We start from the raw sequence: 26,868 nt of genomic DNA, 5'->3' as shown, positions 1-26,868 counted from the left end.
TATTGGCTTTACACTGTGTGGCAACGGCATATTGGCTTTACACTGTGTGGCAACAACATACAGGCTTTACTCTGTGTAACAACGACAAATTGACTTTGCCCTTTCTGACAACGACACATTGGCTTTACTCTGTGTGACAACTACAAATTGGCTTTACATTGTGTGGCAACGCCACATTGGCTTTACATTGAGTCAGGACAACAAAACGGCTTTACGCACAGTGGGGTTGTGAACCGATATTCTTTACACTGAGTGAAAGCAACTCTTAAGCCCTAAACTGGCTGAAAGCCACATTTGGCTTTACACAGATAGGGCAACAGATGAGTATTACGCTGATTGAGTCAATTAATAAAGTTTACACTGAGTGAAGGCATTCAGTAAGCTTTACTCTAAATGAGTGCAAACAATCGACTTTATGCAGTGTGAGTTCAACCACTCGGTTTTACACTATGTGACTGTTACAAAATGATTTTACACGTTGAGAAAATGACACATCGGCTTCACACTATGTCTTTAGCAATCAGGGTTTACACCATGCCTTAAAGGCTTTACACTGTATGACAGTGCGAAATACGCAGTATACAACTATAATAAGGCGTTACAGCGAGTAGCGATAACTGATAGACTTAACTTACTCACTCACTCACTCATCTCCAAGATGACGTTCAGAGGAAAGACCGTATTGGAACTGCAAACGCATGCGTTAAGCTAGCCGAAAGCCAGGGAGAAAAATGTGCCATTCAACAGTCAATGGTGAGTCATTAGACAACAGTTGTTTTGGTGGCACCACATGTTGTATACAACAAGCTCAGCAAATTACCTTTTTAAAGGCAACGTGTATTGAGTGTACGATCTTGTCGATAACCTCACAATAGCACATATATGGACATATTGCACCACACAATATTGCCCTAGCTTGCATTATTTGCCTTTGTTCAGACAAATAAAAACTGGTCTGAAGAGTAAAGATGGCAGAGGTTAGAAATGCAGGACATTTAAAGTCAGATGCAGACCAATGACCGACTGATGTTTGAGGGACAATGTTAGAGTACGAACCTACATGTTGTTTGTTTCTCATTACATGCCATACGGCTCTCACAGGATAGAGGTCATTTGCCGACTCCAGGGTACGTTTGAAAGTGGTCATTTATCAAACAGCGGGCGATTAAAAAGAAACGAGGGTTTATCTAACGCTTGACATTGCAAATGAACATCATGTTTGGAGGGATATGTTCCAGTCACGTGACACTAGCAGTGGATATACTTGTGAATGACACAGATTCAAGGAATGTATGTTTTTTCGACACCTTCTGATGTTACAGTGCTTGATGGAGTTCTGTCAGCGATTATTGGGGAGTGCATATGTTACAAACTGGCCAATGAATACTGAAGGTTCGCTACATAAACTGATGTGTATTTAACACGTAATGACGTGTATTAAAGGCGTTCTGGCGATGAGTGAATACATGACAGCACGGAGAAAATCAATCAAGTAACGAGGAGTATAAAACATTGAATACAACGCATTCAACAGGTACTGACGCATCTGCATCATAAATTGAACTTTACTGAACATGTTGAGATACTCTACAAATGCCAGAGCATGCTTTTTGGACTATATTATCAGAGCTTTGAGGAGTACAAATATTGGACATTGGTCAACAGATTTTGAAGCTTCTGCTGGTCGTGAATGTATTCAAAGAAGTGCTGGAGTGTAAGGCGTCCTGAGGATTATTCACAAGATTTCACTCAATACTTGTCAATACTTATTGGAGTTTATTCAGCGAGTATAGATTAGTACATATATTACACTGCAGACAACAGACATTGAGGTTTGAAAGTTTTGTCAACGCTGCTGTAGTGTATGCTATGTGTATTAATGTGTATCTAAACTATATTACAATACATTCAATACATACCAGTGTTCATTCAGTGAATACTGGTGAGTATATCCATCACAACGCATTCAACAGGTATTGAGTCATCTGAAGTGTTTACGAGGTGTATTGAAGTGTATTCAAAACAATATTTGAGTGCTTTCAAGATGTACTGTTAGAAAAAAGAGTCAGCTGATGAGGGAAAGGAGAGAGCCAGGAAGTACTCAACTGATAACTAGCCATATTATTATGTTTTGCAGTAACACGACTTTCTAACGCCAGAAGTGTTTCTTCGCCTGAACTCTCCTGAGTGTTTACCAGTCAATTCACCAGAGCCTAAAAATACACAGATCAAACTAATTGCAAAACACACCAGAAGGCTGACAGGTGTTGTGCTATTCCCAGTCCTGCACTGCGGACCTTTTCTACCTTGAGATATTGGCGTCACGAAAAATCATTTCACATCCTATATCGACCCCAGTGCAAATATGCTGCAACCTTAAGTACAAGCACAGCATTGTGTTTACAGTATACAATGACGCACGTGAGTAAACATCCAGCCTCGAGATTTTGCTTCGCTAATATGCATTGATATATAACCTATGGATCTTTATGAATATAACACTTGACGACACAATAAGGAATGTCATCTGCACGTGTGGACCGATATACAAACCGGCTGTATAAATATCTACTCTTAGCATGATGTGTAATCAGGGCTTATTTAGACGAGATGACAGTCTGACTTAGTGTGAGAACACTGATTGTATGAACGATTTGTGCACGCACGGTAAAGTACACACAGCGGAGCCTATTTCGGAACGCACCTGTTTATCCTGCACATTGAATAGCTGTGGGTTGTGATAAGCGAGTGTCATACGGAAATATTTCATAAGCGGAAATACTTTGTGAAGGTGAATCTTGTCTGAATGAACCGTGTCGGTGCATGTCAGTATTAGTTTGATGTCAACCATCAACCAGCCGCCATAGCGTCGGGAAAACTTGAGGACGAAGAGGAAATGTTGAGATCTCCGCGTCACCAGGAACTATCCTGACCATGAGCTGTGACGGTGTGGGCCAGGTCGGAGTTGTTCAACGTACATGAGGCAGAACGGAGGTGATTCTTTTCAAACCCTAATAACATCCGCGTCTGACAATACAACAAATAACATTGTGACATTGGCTGTTTGACATATGTGACTTGAGAACTTAGTCAGTGGTGGACTCATTCAGCGAACAAACTTTGATGAGAGTGTGTAGTGACATCTGTTACTGCAACCAAACCCTCTCAGTGGTGATGTTCCCTGTTTGTGGATTGTGATTGGATGTACTCCGTTATGTCAAACCTTCGTAACAAGCTATTGACTTCGAGTTATCTGGAATGATATCCTGTCATTAGAAACCTTGTTCACAAGTTAACGACTTCGAGATATTGGAGTGGTATCCTGTCATTCGACACCTTGATCGTAAGTGGGCCAGATATTTAGAAATGATGCCCTCTTACACCTTTTGCGCAGACTCGTGCGTCTTTCAACAGAGCTAGCGTCATCCACAGGAAACTTTGTTCTCTTGATTGCTTCGATTTGCAAGGACTCGTATTATACTGAATCAAACTTTTAACACAGAACGTGTTCGAAATACAGGAGGTTCCTGAAATAGATACACCTTTCAACTGAGGCAGAGATGTAACTAGTGACATAAAGTGTGAATATAACAGTGAAACATTTTACGCAAGAAGACTTGGAGACCTGGAGTGAGAGAAGTTTTCATTAACAGATATCAACAGACCGATGCCAAAACAAATAAGGTATATTTATTAGAATGGAGCATACACTGATTTCGAAAAGACGCAGTTGTCAAGCTAGATAAGTGGATACGCTACAATCAATTCGGAAAACTGACAAGAATTCGAGTCATTCCGCTTTTAGGATCGGACACCATTCTCTTGCTTTTTAGTCCATTTATCAAACTCTCTGTCCCTTACCGCAGTGGCACAGTTTAATTTCATAGTTGTTCTCTATAATCACCGCGGATCTGTCACCTAAGGGCTGTTACAACTTAATGCGTCTGTTGTAAAATAACATACTTCAGCTGACAGAGATTGCTACAAGATTTGACATTATATTGCCCACTCTATTGCTGCACAATAAACAGCTTTCGTCACTGTGAAAGGTGTATCCGGGCTCTTGCCATTACACAGATCGAAGCCTCAAGCAAAAGGGTGTTAGGGTTAATCCTGTTTAAATGACGTACAGGTAAAATAAGCACCTTACCCCAGGTCACCGGGGGCCACGTGGCCCTCCACTAGGGCATAAGAAACATTCGCAATATCATTTACTGACCTGTCGGTCCTCGACGGCTGTGTTTGGAAGAGGTACGTTTCCGTGTCATTCTGTGTTCGGGGTGCCTTCAGACATATGTGTGCATGTAAATCACGAGAAGGTTAATTGATAGGTTAATCGATCCCACTGACGTCATTCGGTCGTAGCGATCGGTGACATACCCCTGTTGGGCGTGTCTACCCGTGCTGGAATCCTGCTTCTGGAGCCACATGATCCTGATATCTGGCAATTAGTGATGACGAACTGTGAAGAATAGACCGGGTCAAGTGAACGGCACCGTCACTTTATGAACTTCCGGCGCTGAAAAATAATAATGATAATAAATGGTAATCGTAACACACAACGTGAAGCGAGGAAAGGAAGTGTCAAACAACGCAGCCAGGCATTCAACGCGGGACGATTAACGCACTATGGGAGATTAATAGTACACCTGTATCTGAACCGGTGCTATATTAACGCAGCTCGAGCTTTGATTTAACTCACATCGTTAATCTGTGAATTGTAACAGACGTTGACACGCCGTCGACGACTCTGCCATGCGGGTTGCAGCTGGTAAGGTCGCTGAAGCAACTGTTTTGTGAAATCATAATCCTGCCTGAAAATAACATGTGATCTTTGACGTTTGGTAACGACGATGAAGAGTGAAGTGAAATTTCATCAGAATGCTAGTTGTAGGCACCGTAAACACAATTCGAAGTGGATCGTGATTATACGATTGTGATTTTCCAACTCATATTTGTATTATAAACGCAATTTAAGGCTATGAACCCGTGTGCTTCCCCTTTTGGGTGGAATGGCTGCAAAATTATCAATGTTGTATATTTCCTGGTTTTCACTGAGGGCGAAACCACTTGGATTACGCATATTTCGACACGGTGTAAGTGTCTTTGAGAACAGCGCTGTTTGTGCGGTGAACAAAGTGTTGTACAGAGATACTACTTAAAGCTCGTGTGTATGTGAATGTCTTGGTAAACAACAGACAATCCCCCACATACCAGGGTACCTCGTTTCCCTTGTGCGCTCTTGACCCTCAGCTCATTCCAGAGTTCGGTGTACTGCAAGGTTGTGTATTCATCGACTGATGTTAAAATGCTACACACAGTTTTCTGCTTGTGGTTATGTTACTTCAGTATAACATGGGCTCCGTCTCCCACAACATACGTCCAGCTGGCTGTGATTGTTCCTGATGACACGCAACGCCTGTTTTCGTCTCACCACATCGCACCTGTCCTCGACGTTGTTATAACCCACGTGACCAAACGGTCCCTACTACCACGTGTCAACATCACTGTGCAGTACGGAGATTCAAAGTGTAATTCCAAAGAAGCTCCTCTGAAGGCCTTTGACTTTTATCGCAATAAAAAGGTAGATATCTTCCTGGGACCGATTTGTGATTACAGCCTCGCTCCCGTTGCGCGGTATGCGCCATATTGGAATATCCCCGTCGTGTCCCCAGGAGGGTTTGCGCATGATTTTGGTGCAGACAAACACAGTCCGGATGCTGAATATTCGACCTTGACACGAGTGGGAGTGACCTTCAACTCCCTGGCAGTGTCACTGATTAAGATCACACGTCATTATAAGTGGACTCGGATAAAGGTTATCTATGAAGGTGAAGGTCACAAAGACGTTACGCCTCGTTTCTGTTTCTTGGCGGCGTCAGCGCTGGTTTTCTACAGCAAAGAGAGTAAACTGGATTACGATTTCCACATCTTCCTACCAGGGATACATGACACTGAGAGCCTGCTGAAGGAGGAGGTCGGGGTGGAGTTTAACAGTGAGTAAACCTTTATATACATCAATGAAGGTATCGGTGTTGGCGTGTGTGTTTATGAAACGTGCAAACGCCATGTCCCGAGCTGTGCGTCACATAATTACACGATATACACCTGTTTCGTTTATACCTCCATTGAGATCCAAACCTTAAATGTACGTCGTCAAAATATATTTGTTTTCAGGTAAATGAAAAATGAGAATTATTGCGAACTACTGAGATATTCTGGATGTGGTGTGAGGACCCCCATTTAAGGCATAAGATCCATAGACGTGAACTATAATATTGTTTACACTGACAAGGTCCCGTTGTTCATGGAGCACCATTCACAGCTCAGAAGACCCGTGAAGATCCGGGGTAGAATAGGTCTTCAGCAACCCATGTGCTTGCCATAACAAGGCGACTATCTTATCGTAAGAGGCGACTAACGGGATCGGGTGGTCAGTTTCGCTGACTTGATTGACAAATGTCATCGGTTCCCAATTGCGCAGATCGATGCTCATGCTGTTGATCACTGGATTGTCTGGTCCAGACTCGATTATTTACAGACCGCCGCCATATAGCTGGAATATTGCTGAGTGCGGCGTAAAACTAAACTCATTCACTCACTCACAGTTCAGAACATCAATGCTGAATATATACCGAATATGTTTTAATGACCCCAATCTCATGCATGGATCACTTAAATTCGGTGATAACATAATGATGATTATAATAAATTTGTAAACAATTAGTAAGAACGATATGACTAAGTACACTGAAATTCAGTGATATACAACATGATCAATATTGTCACTGAAATTCAGTGATAAAAACTACGATGACCGTGTGCACTGAAAATCAATGACAGCAACATAATGACGACAGATAAAATAAACACGACCTGCTCTTCCGATAACGCCCGTCATTCAGGCAACTTTCATAAAACACTAAAAAACAACTTCTTGGCGTGGAGTGGAAAGGTGTCAAATTAAAAATCGAAGAAGTCCCTCTCGACCTACATCTCGTTACAAAGGCTTCCATCAGTTAGAACTGATAAAATCTACTCTTGAAAAACTTCATGGAGTTTGGTAGAAATTGAAAGTTTCTGTTACTGCGGAAACTCAGTGTAAAAGAACGGAAACTCCTTGGATTCTAGGTGGAAACTTTAGTTTCAGTCCCTTTCCATCAGGTTTCCGTATTGCGGAAACCAAGTTATTTTTGCTGTGTCAAAATGTTAGGTTTCAGAGTCTCCATGGAGTTTGATAGAAATTGTAAGTTTCTGTTACTGCGGAAACTCAGTGTAAAAGAACGGAAACTCCTTGTATTCTAGGTGGAAACTTTAGTTTCAGTCCACTTTCCATCAGGTTTCCGTATTGCGGAAACCAAGTTATTTTTGCTGTGTCAAAATGTTAAGGTTTCAGAGTCTTCATGGAGTTTGGTAGAAATTGTAAGTTTCTGTTACTGCGGAAACTCAGTGTAAAAGAACGGAAACTCCTTGGATTCTAGGTGGAAACTTTAGTTTCAGTCCACTTTCCATCAGGTTTCCGTATTGCGGAAACCAAGTTATTTTTGCTGTGTCAAAATGTTAAGGTTTCAGAGTCTTCATGGAGTTTGGTAGAAATTGTAAGTTTCTGTTACTGCGGAAACTCAGTGTAAAAGAACGGAAACTCCTTGTATTCTAGGTGGAAACTTTAGTTTCAGTCCACTTTCCATCAGGTTTCCGTATTGCGGAAACCAAGTTATTTTTGCTGTGTCAAAATGTTAAGGTTTCAGAGTCTTCATGGAGTTTGGTAGAAATTGTAAGTTTCTGTTACTGCGGAAACTCAGTGTAAAAGAACGGAAACTCCTTGTATTCTAGGTGGAAACTTTAGTTTCAGTCCACTTTCCATCAGGTTTCCGTATTGCGGAAACCAAGTTATTTTTGCTGTGTCAAAATGTTAAGGTTTCAGAGTCTTCATGGAGTTTGGTAGAAATTGTAAGTTTCTGTTACTGCGAAAACTCAGTGTAAAAGAACGGAAACTCCTTGTATTCTAGGTGGAAACTTTAGTTTCAGTCCACTTTCCATCAGGTTTCCGTATTGCGGAAACCAAGTTATTTTTGCTGTGTCAAAATGTTAAGGTTTCAGAGTCTTCATGGAGTTTGGTAGAAATTGTAAGTTTCTGTTACTGCGGAAACTCAGTGTAAAAGAACGGAAACTCCTTGGATTCTAGGTGGAAACTTTAGTTTCAGTCCACTTTCCATCAGGTTTTCGTATTGCGGAAACCAGTTGTATTTTGTGTGTCAAATGTTAAGGTTTCAGAGTCTAATGAGTGAGTGAGTTTAGGGTTTACGCCGCACTCACCACTATTCCAGCTATATGACGGCGGTCTGTAAATAGTCGAGTCTCGATCAGACCATCCAGGGATCAACAGCATGAGCATCGATCTGCGCAATTGGGAACCGATGACATGTGCCAACCAAATCAGCGAGCCTGACAACCCGATCCCGTTAGTCGCCTCTTACGACAAGCATGGGTTACTGAAGACCAATTCTAACCTGGGTTTTCTTGGGTGTCGTGAGTTCTCCTTCTTCCTCTTTTAAGCCATGGAACTCATATACAGCTTATCTTTTGTAGCCTTTATAAAAGTTACATTAAATAATACGAATTATTCTGGTGACCCAGCGTTTACCTAACAAAGTGGCGACAATACGCAAGCATGTGGACAACAGTTGATTTGTCACAAAATGTTGTTTATATCTTGACTTATCAAACAATGGGCTGCTCTGAGGACAATTTGATGAACATCCATTTCTTTGCACCAGTTTTCACAAACTTACGCATTCAGGCATAAGCGAACTTCAGGTTCCACGATCGAATGTGTGTAGCCCCGCCGCTAGTTATGCCAAATGCTAGGCAAAGATCACGACTACCTAAATATTAAAACACCACCAACTCCACAAAATACGCATCAATCTTTCTCATGCACTGTTTGTAAACGTTTTACAAATGAATAATGTAATGTATGTATGTGAAGCTTAGCGGATTATCTCGGGTGTTTGCAATATGTAATTCCCCAGTCTGAGTTGGGATCTTACTGCATTCATTCACGAGAGAAAGATTAATCCATATTCTGAGATTTAGGTAGGTAGGCTCGATACATCACCCACCGTTGTAAGAAGGAAAATGAAAGAAGGAAGTTCAGATAAGTAAACATAGTGCTCTGATGATGTAATGTTACCCGTCTGTGACGTCATGACCAATGAACAGCTTGGTATTGCAGCATTCCGAACAACGGGCCGTGAGGACGCTTCACCTGAACTATCCGAATGGACAATGATAACAATTCATTACAATGAGACCGTCTGCCCTTATGGGAATAGTATGTGAATCTGAATATAGATGATGTTCTCAAGTAACGATGCCGGAAGCTTGAAAGCATAAATTAATGCTGTGGGAGGCAAACACGCATTAATGATGCATGTATTTATAGTGCTCGAACTTGAAAGCATATTTTCATGTTGCAGGAAACTGTAAAACAGACAGACAGAGATACATTTTATTTCAGTAAAGTAGAACACTGGCCCCAATACAAACAAAATGCAAATATAAATAATACATACATGTTGGATGTAGGATAGCGATTGAAATACAAGGTCAGTTGTAGCGGTGGGTTTACTTCTTAGTGTTAATACAGCAGAGAGGAATGTACTTAATGTTTTTAGATTATGTATGTTGTTACAGCTAATTAAACGCACAAAGGTTTCAATTGTTGGAGGATGGGTCTGGTGGGTTGTGAAGCACTTACTTCTTATTTCAAGATATTTACCACTGATAAGTAGGACATGAAGCTCGTCTGCAACATATAGTTTAGGCCAATATAGTGGCAGTAGAGGCAGAGACGTTGATCATAGGGTGTATTTGTTTGGCGGCCGGTTTCCACTGCTCGTCTAAAGTTGTTACAGCGGAACATGGTTATAACTCCCGTTGATATGGCAGGAGGTGACAGGACAAGTAGTGTTCAACATTAAGTGAACATTTAAATTGTGAATAATATTGCAGGAAGCAGTGGCTGCTAGAAGATATATATAAATGTTTTAATGCAGCCAGTTTCTTGCGAGATCCATATAAATCCAAAACCATACTGAAATGGTATATGTGAAGCCCAGGTAGAGTTATTATTATCATTAAGAGATTTGAGCATTTGTTAGGCTTGATAAGGAAGTCTATGGCGTTGACGCTGCATCAGTCTGCACCAGTACTTTACTGATCTAGAGGTATAGTGATTTTGTTATGAGAGTCTGCCACACTCTTCAAGAACCATGCTATTGTTGGTATACTTGCTGACTTTGACAAAAGTCTTACAAAACTTAAATGCACAGTTTCGATTTCGGCATATGAGATAAAGATTACCGAGTGTATACTGTCGTAATCTCAGCCGGAAAAGCAAAAGGCTGAGCTATTATAAAAACACCGTGTTATCAGATAATAGTCTAACTACAGCCACAATGAAATACAATTAAAAATGCTGAATACAAACAACATTTCAGGAATACGGTGAACATCCCTGACAACGCGAGATTGTAATAAAAACATACAATAGTAAACTTCATTCTGAAATTATGTACTGATACCCAGGGCACGCAATGCATAGCTTCCGCAGTAATAGCAGTAGTAGAAGTAGTAGTAGTAGCAGTAGTAGAAGTAGTAGTAGTAGTAGTAGTAGTAGTAGTAGTAGTAGTAGTAGTAGTAGTAGCAGTAGTAGTAGTAGTAGTAGTAGTAACAGCAGTAGCAGTAGTAATGGCAGCAGTATTTGTGGTAATGGTTTGTTTCTGAAAAGAGACTTTTACGAATGCTTCTACTACTGTCACTGAAAATAGTAAGCAAATTCCAAGGGAGACAACTTGTCAATGCCTGCTGCGATATTGAAGTTTCTTCTGAATCCAGTAACCACTGTCTCACCTTACGATTGGTTCATTGTTCATCACATGATCATCGGCCTATAAACACAATAATCGTGGACGCAAAGTTAGTTACGCCCCAATTCATCTGACTATATTCACAGAAATCATTGAGAATGTTGTTTCGGCAAATATCTAATGCATGTATATAAACTATAGAAGTTTTACTTAAATCAATATGTTGACAAACAATTCTCTTACAGTGTAAGTGTCTTTTCAGCACTTTTTGAGACCTCCTTGCCCTGCAATACATGACTGAATGCGCGTAGGAACACCACAAGTCATGTTTGTAGGAATTCGTGTGACAGCGTGTCCCTAATATCGTTCTTCATATTCTCAATATTTCTAAGTCCTTTTTGGTTTATTCTGTTCTTCATTAGTCCCCACATGTTCTTAATATTGGTAAGATCTTAGCTGTAGCTGGGCCAGTCTAAAACTTAAACATTTTCGTCCGACAACCACTGTTTTGTGTAGCCCGCAGAATGTTCGGGATCAACTGTCCAAAACAGGAATGTATTTAGGAAATCAGCATGTTTATGCGTGCAACTGCAAGGTAACGAAAGCCCAATCACTGTTTTGTTATTCCTAGAGTTTTGTGTCGTTATCATGCTGGAAAATCCCATTATCTTCATACACTGTTCAGGGCGTTAGAAGGAAGAAACCATTTAAGATGTCAACACTTCGTTCCTTCGTCAGATTTCCAGTGAAAATACACAACGGCGTCACTCCGCATTATGATATCCCACCCCACATGCAAAGGTTCTGGGCGTTGGTAGATAGGTTTAACTGTATCTGTTGTCCAAAGTTTCACACAGTTCGGAGAAAGACAGACAGAACTTTCAGAACCTTCCACTAGTATTCATTCTTAAGCCAACAGGAGTTGCCTCCCATTTTGAACCTTTCTACTCATGTATTTGTGGGAGAACATTATTATAAGTGCACTAATTTTGAAAGCCTCATTGAACGCACGAGGGTTTGATAATAAAGAGGTTGACATCCATAAAACTCGCTTCCTTATGTGTATTACTTCCACACGCCATTGAAGGGCTTAGTTGTCCTCAATTTTAATTTTACTTGTCAAAGGACAGGTGTACTACGACCCGCAATTTTAAAAGACTATGTGAGGCCAACCCACCGCGTATACATGCTGGAGTTGCCTGCAAGCAACACTAAACGTTGTCCGTCACTGTTCGTACTGCTCTGGGCAAGAAGCCGCTGATGGAGAGTAATGCGATAAGTACTTGTAAATGCCTTTGGTTGATTTAACTTGTACGTTAGTCGCCGGACAGCAAAGTCGCGAAGCCTGTATTGGATTATGGCTAGGGGCATGCAGTGACACAATCACTAGGACTTATTTCCATGCCTCTCTCATGGTTAAAAAGATAAATCCTTACGTCCCCTTTTCTTCTTCTATACCTTTTTATCGTCATTGATTTCTAGATACCATCGATTTGTTGTAACGTCCTAGATGTTTCGATCGATCTGCTTTGGTTGCTGATCAATGCAGGACTAGTTTGTTTCTAATTTACTCATCGGTTCTAATAGCTAGAGAACCGGAACTTCGAGGGACCATGAATATTGTCAGGCACATGTCTGTAGTTAAACCTAGCACATCTCTTCAAGAATGTTTCTCGGCAAATATGCATGATCCTTTACTTTCTTTGTTCAGATTATGCCGACTGTGGCGACTTCAAGATATGTTGTGGTAAAAGTACAATGTCCCTCTTGCGTCGTACGAGCATTATGTCATGGTCAAAGACTGTAACATTAGTTCATCGTGCCCCCAAATGATTTGTAGTTGCATTTCCTGACGAAATGTTATCGCGTGTCCGATTGTTTCCATGTGGTTGTGCTTTTACACCGTCTCACAGTGGGGTCATAAAATAGTTTTCTGTGGACATTGCTGGTCCAGGCTCGATTATTAACAGACCGCCGCCATATTGCTGGAATATTGCTGAGTGCGGCGTAAAACTAAATTCAGTCACTCTGTGGAGATTGCTTACCACTCCGTGACACTTCTCTGTGATAGTTCTTTTACAAAATATTGTATGTAACAGTGCTGTCACGTATTACTCTACGGCGATTTCTTAATATTATTTCTTTGTCTGGTCAACCACTTCGCAGTAATGATTTCATTTATTGCAGAATGGTCAACTATTTGCCAGTGGTGATTTCATGACATGTCTTCACTTAGCAATGTCAACTGTCTCTGTGTGGCGTTTTCCTTTTGATAGTATCTGCAACAGTCCATACTGGCCTTCTGATGGCACCGCACTCGTGGGACTTGGCACTAGCAGAGTTCTGTTAGGAAGTCAACCATGGGTCTACCACTACCACCTGAGATTGATTGTCCCAACGCTGACATGGTGATACTCCCAATACCTAAAGAAATACGTTATGTTCTTCTGGGATCTAATTACATTACGGCGCTGTCGTGAAACGGTGTGCAGGGAGTTCATTTGTAAATATAATGAGTGGTGTAGCAAACAGTATACTGTGACCTTACAGCGACGACTTTGCTGTGAGGGATCGACACACAGGTCAAACATGGTTCTGCTGCAGGCAGGTTCCTGTGCCCGGCATCTTGACAAATGCTGCTCTGACACCAGGAGAGAGTAGACAGTATTCTTCAACTGCTTAACAGCTATATCGGTAGATAGAGATGGAATCTGACTGATGATATTGAACCCTCCGTCATGAGGTTTCCCCTGAGACCATCCTGAAAATTCACAGACTTTTTTATCTTCAAAATATTTGCTTGATTGTTTGTTACTGACCATTTTACTGATTGGTTCAGACTGAGCTGACTCGCTTTACCAATAGACTGCATCATCCCGGCTTCTGCAGTCAGATACGTTTACTTACAGCAATGAACCAGTTCATGTATCTACTCAACATCAACTCAAGCTTCATGTTTAAGTCTTGTTCGGGCAGTAGGTTTGCATGCCAAGAAAGTTTTGTTCTGGTATGAGCGTTCGTTTCCCAGGGGCGAACTAATATGTAGCACAATACACTGGTTAAGAGTTTCAAGAACTGTGGCTTGTACAACGTGGATCTTGTTAATTATGCCTAAAGAACGGATGTGACATCTCAACATCTTTGTGACATCTCAACCTGATGGTCATAAGACGTTTAACGTCTAACAGTCATAGCATTGTGCGAACCTTGTTCTCCATCACCATAGTCAGGGACAATATGTCGACATAGATACATCCTTGTTGAAAGTTGATCAAAAACTGCCCCTGGGCAATCCTTCTACTTTTTAAAGAACAAATAAACTTTGTTTATTTACTCTTTTAACTATTACATATGAAAGATTTGTGGTCAGTCTTATGCGGAACACCAAATTCATTCTTTAAAAACTTGTGGTTAAATAGTACCGAGCGATTAAAGTTGCCAAAAAGTCGCCTGCTTCACTCTCGCCCGCCAACGAAACCACAGACAGGTTACGTAACTCTGTCGCCAGAGCACTGCAGTGACGTCATATGAGGAAGGATTTTCAGTTAGTTGTATAGAAAGTGTGTAGCATCATTTTGATGATTTCCCGACATCAACGAAGACATGCCAAATCGTTGCGTTGTCGTCAATTGCTCCTAGAGGTCGGGCGATGGTGTCGCCATGCACAGATTTCCACAGGACCCCGCAGTTCGTGCAAAATGGGTTATGTTTGTGAGTGCGAAGCGAGCGTTGTGGAAGCCTGAAACGATATCTTACTTGTGTTCAGATCGCTTCACGGAAGTTAAAGAATCAAAACTACTGACTAGTCGTAGTAAAATATGTATATGATTGATGACCATAAAGATTTTCCATGACACAACTTGTAACATAACGATTTCTGCCTCAGAAGCGAGGTTATGGTCGAAGTAACACTAATATTGTAAGTAGTATTATATTGACACCCACCTTGCTGCCTGGAGACAAATTGTTATGTTATATGCTATGTCATGCAAAATCCTATTGGCCATCAATCATATACATATTTTACTACCAGTAGAAAGTAGTTTTGATTTTGTAACTCGGTGAAAACAAACCTAAATAGCATTTATACTCAGACTGGCCGATGTTCGCGACAGGGCGCCGCCATTTTTGAAAATTGTGAAGTCACGGACTAAAGTCTGTTAGAATTACTGAGATTATGGTTTGTTTTCATCAAGTTAGAAAATCAAAACTACTTTCTACTCGTAGTTAAATATGTATTTGAATCATAACCAAAAGCATGTTGCATGACACAACTCATAACATAACGATTTCTTCCACGGAAGCAAGGTGGGGGGTCGAAGTGACAATACTGCGCGATAAATTTCTTGCTACATTCACGTGGTTAACGTGCAGTCACCAGTATGTAGAAACTAGTCAATGTACGTCTTTATATTTGTTCTTATAATCCTAATTAGTTTATTATCATACTTGTATGCATTTTGAAACTAAATAAAAAGCAGACGATCTGCTGATACTTATAGTGCATTATAACAGGACTGTAATATCTAGACATGTTATAGTTTGCCAATGTGAATCATAATTCGCACACACGCCCTAGTGTATGTCTCATTACACTTCACGGCGAAAACAACGATTCTGTTGAATGCTACGACAAATGAATAAAAACAAAATGCAAATATTAAAATTAAAACAGATTAAAGTTATAGGAACAATGTCAGGCTATTACCTTGTTCGAGGAATGTATCCATCAATATCCACAAAAACGAGTGATATGCCATTCATCTGCAGCTGTTCCAAGTAATGTGTCTTTTAACAGTCTAGTATACGAAAACGTGATATATCGTTTCAGGTATGTCACATTGGTGTATAGTCTCATTGGTCACCCAAAATAGCACACCTGGCAACTGATTGCATAATGTCCGCCATTCTTTAAAAACGGTAATTTAGTTAGCCAATAATGAGCAATCAATCACTGTATTGGCGGTTAATCCTTTGAAGGAAGGACGTTGTTTTTACGCAGACACAGACACGACAGAGTGCATTCAGTATAGATTAGTAAATCTACATACATAAACACTACCTTTTGACAAATCCGCTGTGTAAGATAAAAGTAATTAATCAATCAGCGTGTTATCGGTTAATCCTTTGATCGATGTTTATAATGTTGAATATTTACTCCAGACACAAGAAATGCCAAATGGGAACCTTTGTCGGGTAATCTAAGTGGTGTTAACACTAATTATACCTGTTATAAATTCATTAACTGACCATCAAGAATGATGACAAATAACATGTGTATGTTTCACACACGGGTTACAACGAGGGAGTATTAATTGCTGTATTGCATGTGAAAACTTATGGGCCCACGGTGTTTTGAGAATACAAACAGAACTTCATTGTTGCATAAGAAATACATATAAGCATTTGCTGTGTGCTAAAACTGTATGTACCTATTTACCTAAGTAAAATTTCAGATTCTTCTAGCAATGGCAAAATAGGGTTGTTTAGTTTACCGATTCAAATAAATCAAATGTCAATTTTAAATAACATACGTAATACAAGTCATAGTTTTACATGATATGATTAAATATCAAGCTAAAAAAACACAGAAATGGGATCAATTTGGATCAGTCATTATACAAATAAGGCCTAACGACACCAAGCGATTTTGACAGAATCGTCTATGAAAACAAGTTGTAACTCGGAAACTAGGCAAAGCAGGAGACAAAATTATATGACAGTAGATTGTGAGAACATATAGCTTTCATTTTCCACAACAGTTGTCACGATTTCAGGGTTATACAAACCTGTAAACAAGATAATTTACCACCTGAAATGTACTTGAATTCTGCATCGGCCCTCAAAGCTATTCCTCATATGACGTCACAGAGACGCCCCGCTCTGATTGGTTGAAATTTCGTTCGCGGGTGAGAATTGTGCACTGTTGTCAAAAAGGTCGATTTAAGTTGATTAAAGATCGAAGTGAGTAGTTTTAATGACGGGGTTTCATTTATAGCGATGCCAGTTAGTGATTTATGTATTTGTACCCCCCTAGAGTATATGTGATCTTTAAGAAGTCACAATCATTGCACTTGTGTGTTCCGTGCATGGCGACACAGAGGGGAATGGAAACGTAACTCACTCAGCGGAATTGCGGCCTTTATTCAATACAGTTTCCGCTGATGATGGGTTTGACTCGCTTTTGTTTTGTTAAAATCATACCCATGTTCCCGGGCTCCACTGTTGTGGTAAAATCCAACAACCGCTTTGGTATTGTCTCCAAGTCGACCCACAGTACAAGGAAAGCAGTGTTCACTTTAGTCACTGAAACTCATCAGTGATCTAGTTTGAGACCAATAAATGATTTCTGTTTTAATAAAACTGACCTTACATCTAAATTTCATTGTTTTCTTTAAATATCTCATTGATTAATGCAACCATAGTTCGGGTTCATTATTCATGTAACTATTTCAGTTTTATAGTCAGGTCATTAGTATGTGACAAAGAATTACTGAAGCATCTCATTGCATAGATTCCATTGAGCGAGCACCTGCCTCATCTGTAAGGCAAGTGTGGTTCAGCTTTTGTGTCGGAACAGTCAGGCTTCATAACGTATTGATATTGCCTGTATGTTTTTTCATATGAAAAAATAATCGAATAAAGCTGCCACTCGAACAGTTTGACATTCCAACTGATTCAATTTCCTTGAATCAATTTTATAAAACGATCACACAGAAAGTGACTGCATAGACGTGTATGTATTGAGATTAATATCAAGGTCATTGACTCTGTCACTGTAGACAGCCAGCAGCAGGGGATGAATATCGAGCTGAGATAGTGTATTATACCAAAGAAGCATTTTTATCAATACATAGGAAAAAGTAAATAAACAAGGAAACATTCCTCGAAAGATTAATAGTAAAAACAGGACGGTGTTGTCATTGACTATCCATCAGACAAGAAAAATCGAAATTTAATCACACAAGTTTAACGTGAATTTGAAACAGAGACTGACTTGTGAAGGGAATTGTTGTAAATTAAAATACTTGAAACTTAAATGACATGAAAACTGTACACAGCATGTGCAAAGTGTTCCACTGTGTTACAATATCCATACTGTGATGAAGTAATCAATATTAGCAGAATATTGTTGGCCCATCAGTGTCACTTGATTAAGCATCGCTCCATTTTGCATCGTGTAATTTATATCATAAAAGTACTGTAATTGTTAACTGCATTACAAATGAATATACTAAACATACATTGCTAGGGAAAGCATTATACAGGGGATAGAAAGACCAAGAGCCAAGAGTTGAGACTGTCAAAAGATCTTAGTTGTGGACATGATCTCGTCTAACACTATTATATGAACAAATAATTATTATTCGCAAAGAGTGCCTATTTAACACTGTATTACTCCGTGTATTCGCGGCAACTCAGATGTCACGGCGAAGCGAAGATAGTCAGGAAGCTGTTACCAGCGGCTTCCTCTACGACGTTAAACACATCAACTGAAGAGACAGAACAACGGCGGATAAGGTTGAGAAATTTATCGCTGCCGTACACCTTCGCAAAGAAGTCTTTCACACTGCTCAGCAAGATGTCAATGTTATCGGAAATATCACAATGGCCTGTATTACTCCACTGCGGATAGTGCCAGTGACCTTCCTCCGATCTCGTCAAAGTTAACACAAGTCTTCAAACTACTGCATGGAGAAAAGTGTTGTTTCCGTGAGAGAGAACTTTGATGTGTAGAACTGGTCTAGTCCTCAGGAAATCTCCGGCAGCCATCTTCTCAACAATTCACGCCTAACAAATCACTGATCTTTGATCAGGCCTCTATAAATATTCAGCTGTGATTAGATCTGATTTGCCAGACCGAAATCTATTGATGATGTAGACTTTGTTTGAGTGGCATGTCCCATCCTCGTGTAAATACACTGCTCGGTGTAATAACCCTGACACTGGCAGGTAATTGCTTCCTGGCTTTTGCTTAACGCTTCTGTGAACAGAATATGTGGTATGCACTGCAACGAATGAAGAGCCTTATGATCTCTCCTAAGAAAGAGGCCTTGAACACGGGTACTCGAAGAAATACAGATGAATGTTCTTTAACAGCGAGTTAATATTTCAGCGATAGGGTCAAGATGTAATATGTAATTTGTATTTAGGTTAAAAGATCAAAATTTATGCACAGTCAGTGGTTTCATAATCACGAGGTTATGGGATCATCTTTAATTTTACACCCCACACTGAGCTCCACCAAGAGGCGCATAGATAGATGCACGCCTTTGACAGATAATTGGAACAAAACGATTTCACAATCAACCTTTATAGTGGATAGTTATTCTTCTATGTATAATCCTGTGGTTGTTGCAACATACAAGATAATGGTATTGTTGCAACATACAAATATATTGTCACCAGGAGTCGAAGCTCCTCCTGACAATGGCAATACCTGTCACAAAGATTATCAACTGTTGGTTCCTGAAACCTTTAAGCTCACGAATACGAGGTCCTTACATCTAAGAGACACGGGGTCGCTATGGAGACTGGACATCTTCGCTTGCGGGGAATTTTTCAATGAGTGCTGTAACGAGGTGAAGTTCTGGCCAATATAGTGCATTATTTTCATATTATTTACATCACTACCAGGCCTATCACAGTCAACGAACTGTGCTTCAGCGATCATGGCGTTAAATCAAATCGACGGCTCTTTCAGCTCCTGGAATATAATAGACGAGAGATTCGATAGTTGAATGTGGAGCCATTTCTTCCTTTTTTGATGCCAAGTTAACTTAGACATGGCCAGCTGGACGCAAGGAGACGATGGTCCGTCCATGGCAATTTATTTACGTGTAAAGGCAGACGGGGACAAATCTTACATGGATACACTAAAGGGACAGTTGATTGCGCTATGTAAGTCAGTCCGACTTATAAGCACAAATAATGGGGATTGATGAACTGCTTGATTAAGGACAGTGGGTGAGTGTTTATATAGACATGTCAGCCATGTCGCCACATATCTGCCTTTGACTGTGTATGCAGGATACCACATGTACATTCGTGAATCAATATTCTATAAACCACCAACAGTTGGTGATAATGCATGCAGCCATCGATTTCCTTGTAAGACCCAATGTAAGTTCTGTGGCGTAGAATGATTCGTATTATTTCACTACCTGTTGCATCCTTGGACAATGATTCACATTCATGCACCTTAATCCATGGAGTAAATTATTCAAACTTAAAAAAAGAACCAAAGGGTGCATAGGAATTAATGAATTATCAAATGATAAAAATAGAGCAAAACAGAGAGATCAATTTCCTTATCGGGCAGGCTCAGGCAAAATAACGCAAAGTATTTATTTCTGTTCTCAATGTTCAATTGGCTTTTGAACAATGAAGAAAGAGAGAATTGATTTATGGATTTTTTAATCTTTTTTCTAAGTTGTTATATTGGCGACCAACGAAGCATGCAATCATCTTGGCGGTACATCTTGCACGTGTATCTGGTCGTGTATGTTTGCTACTTGATATTTGTAGCATGATATTTGGCTTATTTCAAACTGCCTTTGTTTTACTTCCTGACAATCCACGTCCGACGCCGGCATGGCAATCTGGAGGTGTGAAGTAGACACACGGTTGTTATGTTCTGTAGAACTGAAAACCGTCCCATTTCTGTAGTCTAGAGCAACACAGGACCGTATTTCAATCTCACACGCATTTGGTTGTGTTTATGTTTTTGTTTACGTTCTCTTTTAGAAATTCTAATCAAACAGTGAAATACATTTTACCGTTTCTGTCGTCAATACATCAAGGGTGCCACTAACAAACCTGTTAGTCAGGACGATTCATGTGTGACCATGTGGAGATATTACATTTGCCCTAATCAGAGAGGATCAAACTACAAAGACTCGTCATCCCAGATAAGCGTAATTGTGCTGGCACTTGATAACAAGGCACCTGCTGAATCGGAAGGAGATACAGTCTAGCATCATAGTGTTTCTCAGAGCGGAATTATCAGTCCGCAACACATCACAACAACAACATGATACGTTCTCTTTAAAGTCGGTGTCGTGAACTTCAGGCGCACTATAGACATAATAAATGAGATAGGTTTGAAGCCATATTGTAGAGGGAGGTTCGATTTTATACGTGTGAATTATGAACAGTTATGTCATCAAATACAACTATAAGTACGAATACAATCATACTTATATGTGATATTCGCAGGCAGCAAACACTCATTTTATCCCAGCTGCGTAGATCGGTGCCCATTATATCAAGCACTGGAATATCTGATCCATGGCATTTACTGACCATCGTCTTGCAGCTGAGTGGGTGTTTTCATCAATGAACAATACAAAACATTACTCACCTTGTCACTTTGCCAATGCGTTTCTTCACATCATGGCCCATGATATGATCTAAGAGGCTATCTGGGAAAAACGTCAATGACATTTTCTTTTGTTCTGCCCGGTTTTTCATTCTTGGTGTTTGCATGTTCCAAAGATATTCAATTTTGGTATCAGCTGTGCTAACAGTGCCATTTCAATTCGATTTCACTCTGAAAAATACAACACAAACCATTGTGTAACTTCTGCAAATCTCATTTCCTTTTCATGAAACGTACGTCTAATGTGACATGGCAATAAGAAGTGCTTCTGCTTGAAAATCTTTATTCATTATAAAAAAAATGGACCATTTATTAAATAACTTGTAAACTATGAGTAGATGTCCCAGTGATTTAATAATGTCATTGTCGCTATAAAAATGGAACTTGCCATCTTATGAACTGCAAATGGGAAAGCATGTTTTTCACAACCTATTATGTACACTTATACATGCGAGGAACGGCAACGTGGACACCTGCAACCAATAAGGTCGTTTAAACCAAGGAGTCAGTGTCATTCAGTTAATGGGATAATCATACCCCAATGAGATGTATTGAGAACTCCCCGTTTCTTGTTATCGAAAATATCAGCCAACATGGCTTGATAAAAATAACGGAGGAATTTTAAACTATTATTGAAGAATGTTGATGTATTTGATGCAAATAGGACGGAAGAGTGACACACTATACATGTTGTGAGACTCAGCACAAATGTCACTTTATTGTCACGTCATGATTACTAATGACTAAGCCCATTAACTTTAGTGCATACCACAACAACTATTTTTATACAACATAACATAATAATTATAGCCGTTCATAGCAACACGTATATCACACAAGACAAAACTTAGCTATTTTAGTAAAATTAGCTGTAACAGTTATTTTATTTAAATTAGCTAAACGAGTTATAGATCGCAACACAATAGCTAGGGCAGTGGACTGAAAACGTGTATCATATAACACAAGAGCAATTCCCCGTACATAACAAAAACACTATTTCACATGACACAAACATATATATCACCAAACAGAACATCAACCTAGAAACCCCATTGAAAATCCACAACACAATATATGTCCAAGCGCTTCCAAAGCTACATGACATGCAACATCCCCTTCACATAAATTTATCGATATTGTACATGACACAGCAGCAGAACCAGATGACACAATACTTCATCACACATTACAACTGTATACAGCTTTTTCATGTGACGCAGAATCGTCTCTTGACCATGCGGAAGTGCTATTTATTGTCCTTCAAATCACTTACTCAGTTTGTTGCATTAACTATAGTCAATTACCTTATTTGACTATGTTTGACAAGGCGTGAGGGAACCACTGCAAAAGCGGATGTAACTATTTCACGGATACTTATTGAAGTGCTCTACATGTTCAGTGTTTATTTAAAACTTCCCAAATCATCTCTCGATGAACGTTTGAAGAGGCGTGTAAAGAGTTAAGAGGAAAGTAATGATAGAATGGTTCAATACAGCACGTTACAGAAGAGCCAGGATGACGGTTTGTTGCCTGCGGTTATCTCCCTTGTCTAGTACCGGTAATTGGCAACATTGTATGTACAGAACGTGAGGGCTGGGACGTGCAGCGCGTGGACCTGCATAGAGCTGAGAAATCTGTACCAGGGGAGTCTGGCACCGTCTTCACCTGGACCAGGATCTAATCCTTTCCTTAACTCTGTGCTGCCACACATTACCATTGTTCAAACAGTATGTATGGATTTTTGGTAATGCTGTGGACACTTTAATTGTGCGTATCCCAAGTCATAGTGACTGTGCCAATGCTTGCCATAATTAACTTAGAAAGCAGTTCCATTCATCTCAAATGTTCGTTTGCATTGGTATTTGGTGTTTGTGATGGATATTATGTTTGGAAATTTGAAAACTCACTTCCACGTTACATAAAGTATGCTATAGTAAACGCGATAATTGTTCCTTTTCGAGATCTCGTTTCTATTTGTTCATGTGTTTTTGCAATTTATTCAAGGTTGTAATGATTACTGAAAGTTCTTAGTGGTCCACAATTTCTTGTGCTCTTCACCTTCCCTTAACTTGACTACTTTAGCCGTATGACATGCCACAATATGCTGTGATATTAGAATCAATATGTTGAACGATACAATAACAAGTGTGATGACAAGATGTCTTAGAATGATACGTCTTCTTATCTTCATGAACTTTACAAGTGTAGATTATTCACATGTCCACAGCATTAATAAAAATGGTATAAATGGGGTGACATTTCCAAAATATTTTCTTTCCGGGGCTCTTATTGGGAAAACTTTGATTATCTGTGAAAAGATTACTGGTATCCCTTAGAGCAACACTTCAATTACATCCACCATCTTCTCAGGGGCGTTTTTCATTCTTTCCAGAGCGTATTTTAGGCTGCAGGTTTCGAGCGAGATCAATTTTAACGGTGTAAAAAAACGTAAATCCGTAATGACTAGATAACCCCTATGTCGTAATCGATGACATGCGAGTGGAGGAAGATGCTGCGAAATGACAAGCAGACACTCTCTGCCTCAGCACCGAGACCTCAAGTTTCAATGGCTTTTTTCAAGCTTCTTGGTGAAACTGTTGTGTCAGGCTGTCTTGTTCTGTTGTTTTAACACAACACTGTATATAAGGTTTCGTTAACTACAAGTAAAGTACATTGTTAATGATGTTTTTTAAAACATTCTGGGAAATATTTCACATCATTGACTTATTGTAATACAATTTAATTTCTATGTCTTCAGTTTTCAGACACAATACATGTGAGGGTGCTATCAATACCTTCAGCTGCATTGTTGTCGTTTGAAGTAAGAAATATTATCTTGTGATCTAATGTATCCACATTATTTCTGCTGATGTGAAGTCATCATTTAGGAAAACCCTAAAAACATTAACTCTGCGGCAAATTCGGATGAATGACAACATTATTACAAGCTTTGCAAGAAAATTGAGTTTTGCTTTGACACTGGAAGTTCAGTAAGCCACAACTGTAACAGTGGATCCATATTTATTTTCAATTCAAGTCTTTTTCTTCTTTCGTGCATACATATATACAGCATTACTCACTCTGCTTATTCAATGGTGAACAGTTAACATTTGTAAGACAAATGTGATCCTTCTGTCATCACAGCAACGAGGTGACATTCGTACAGTAATTACTTTCCAACGACACCATACACTAGATTTTATACTTAAGGCTGTGATAATTCCCCTGCAGGAGGAATGGTAATAAATCATCTTGCATCAATATTGGTCCTCTTTCTGTACGAGGACCACTTGGCAACATCCCCACCAGTAATACGAGCCTCCAGCCGATACGTGATAGCTTGAACCACTCCAGGTTGTACAATAATCTATATTTGATGATCAAAGATTTCTTTTCACCTCTTATAACAGTTTTTCTCAGCGTTTCTTCCCTTCACATTACCTCTGAACTGAAAAAAATACAAATGGTGGATGGTGTTGACGGCATCTCCGAAAGCATTATAAAATGCAATCTGATTATACTTTTGTAACTGGAAGCCTCCAAAAACATTGATGAAAAAGTAGATTCCATTGTTAAGTCTGATCTTTTCACAAACAAGTGTTTATGAATGACTGTCAAACAGTGATACAACCTTTTGCTTGCAGAAAGTTATGAACTTTCTCACATACATGGAAAGGTAGGACACTTGACCTCCACTCATGTATTGTCTAATGTTGAAATAGGTATTCCTTGACACTCACGATAGACAACAGTACTTTTGAGATTTCAATATACTATTTCATGGGTTAAAGGAATGAGCTGGAGATCCGGATATCATGGTTTTGAATCTGACATTCTTGCCTAGTATCATCTGTGTTTTAAGCACCGCATCCATTCTGTTGTTAGGTAACATCTACAGTCTCACGATGTGTCACACTATTGATGTTGCTTGTTTTATTATGCTGGTTTGAGTACACATATACAGTTTATGCAACACTGCCTTTGACATGTTGTGGTATCTCTTTACCCACAGTCATCTGTCACTATGGACGTTCAATAACCTATGTGTCCTTCCGATTCCCCCGGACAACGAAAATGGTGAAATACCCCTACCATTCTACTGCCACGAACTGGTTTCCAATTTTCTGCCAAACAAAGTAATGTGTCCACTTGAGTTGGGAAGCGAGTGATCTTGCTTGAGTGTAACACGACTGTAGACTGTGCATCGACAGTTGGACGTCATAGGCTCAAACAAATACATGTATATAGGCAGAGGTATACGGTATAGACACATATATAGACACATGACTGGAAATCACACATATACATGATATAGACACATATGTTGACGCTTGTGAAATTAGACGAATTGGCACTGTGTCATTGAAAGGTCAGTTAATTCCTGACAATGTATGACATTGTCTCACTGTATGTTACAATATTTGCCAATCGCGATTTCTAAACATCTCTTCATGGACTGGATTTTTTTGATGGTGATATCTTGACATTACTTCATTTAGTATTGTCAAAGACTTCACAGGAACGTTGTCTCTGCCGTATTGAAAAATGTTCCGATTTCTTGATGCTATCTTGATGTGCACCAATTCTCACACGCCGTCTGCTGAAAATGTCCTTGAGATTGAGTGTCCCAACGCTGACATGTTGATTCACCCCAAACCTGAAGAAATACGTTATGTTCTTCTGGGATCTAATTACATTACGACGTTGCCATGAAGCAGTGTGCAGGGAGTTCATTTGTAAATATAATGAGTGGTGTGGCAAATAGTATGTTGTGACCTTACAGCGACGACCTTGCTGTGAGGGATCGACACACAGGTCAAACATTGTTCTGCTGCAGGCAGGTTCCCGTGCCCGGCATCTTGACAAATGCTGCTCTGAAACCAGGAGAGAGTAGACAGTATTCATCAAATGCCTAACCGCTATATCAGTAGATTGAGATGGGATCTGACTGATGATGTTGAAACCTCCGTTATGAGGTTTCCCCTGAGACCATCCTGAAAATTCGAAGACTTTTTCATCTTCAAATTCTTGGCTTAATTGTTTGTGACTGACTATCCAACTCATTGGTTCAGACTGAGCTGACCTACTTTACCAAAGGAATGGATAATGTTGGCTTCTGCAATCAGATGTGTTTACTTACAGCAATGAATCAGTATGCATAAATGTCACAACAACTGAGGCTTAAAGCAGCAGTTTTTTAGGATAATAGATTAGCCTGCCAATAAATATTTATCCTCGTGTCACCGTTCATTTCATTGGGACAAACTAATATGTTGGGCAATACTCCAGTTAAGGGTTTCAAGATATCTGGCTGGTAGAGCGTGTGTCTTGCAAATCATTTCTATCTGACGAAAAATGGATGCACAAAGACTTTGTGATATCTCAACTTAAATATCATAGCACGTCCAAAATTGAAAAGTGTGGGAATCTTGCTCCACCGGCATTGCTCGTAACAACATCATCGGAAAAAAAAATCTGGAAAGTATCCCGGCATTGATACATCCTTGCTAAATACTGTGTTAGTGGGTCTCATTAATCCTAATACATTAATTTTTTCACATTCACGAGATGGAAAAATATAGTGTGCTACAGATGAATGTTATTTCGTGTCATTAT

At 39.7% G+C, this 26,868-nt stretch overlaps 1 protein-coding gene across 2 annotated transcripts in view; it reads left to right on the top strand.

The window, feature by feature from the left end:
- Nucleotides 1-26,868, top strand: part of LOC124284370 (receptor-type guanylate cyclase gcy-28-like) — a 257,160-nt gene that overhangs the window by 58,578 nt on the left and 171,714 nt on the right. The window contains exon 1 of one of the 2 annotated variants that reach the window (XM_046720455.1): nucleotides 4,460-5,996. The exons of the other annotated variant lie outside the window; for it this stretch is intronic. Coding sequence (XP_046576411.1) covers nucleotides 5,309-5,996 — 688 coding nt within the window. The 5' untranslated portion in view covers nucleotides 4,460-5,308. Of the gene's footprint in view, nucleotides 1-4,459; nucleotides 5,997-26,868 lie in introns of those variants that run through there. 2 annotated transcript variants of the gene reach the window in all.

This window comes from Haliotis rubra, unplaced genomic scaffold, assembly GCF_003918875.1.
Source record: "Haliotis rubra isolate DU_JTF1 unplaced genomic scaffold, ASM391887v1 Scf335, whole genome shotgun sequence".
NCBI classification, from domain to species: Eukaryota; Metazoa; Mollusca; class Gastropoda; order Lepetellida; family Haliotidae; genus Haliotis; species Haliotis rubra.
The sequence above is the reverse complement of the archived record's forward strand: the minus strand, read 5'-3'. Positions and strand labels throughout refer to the sequence as shown.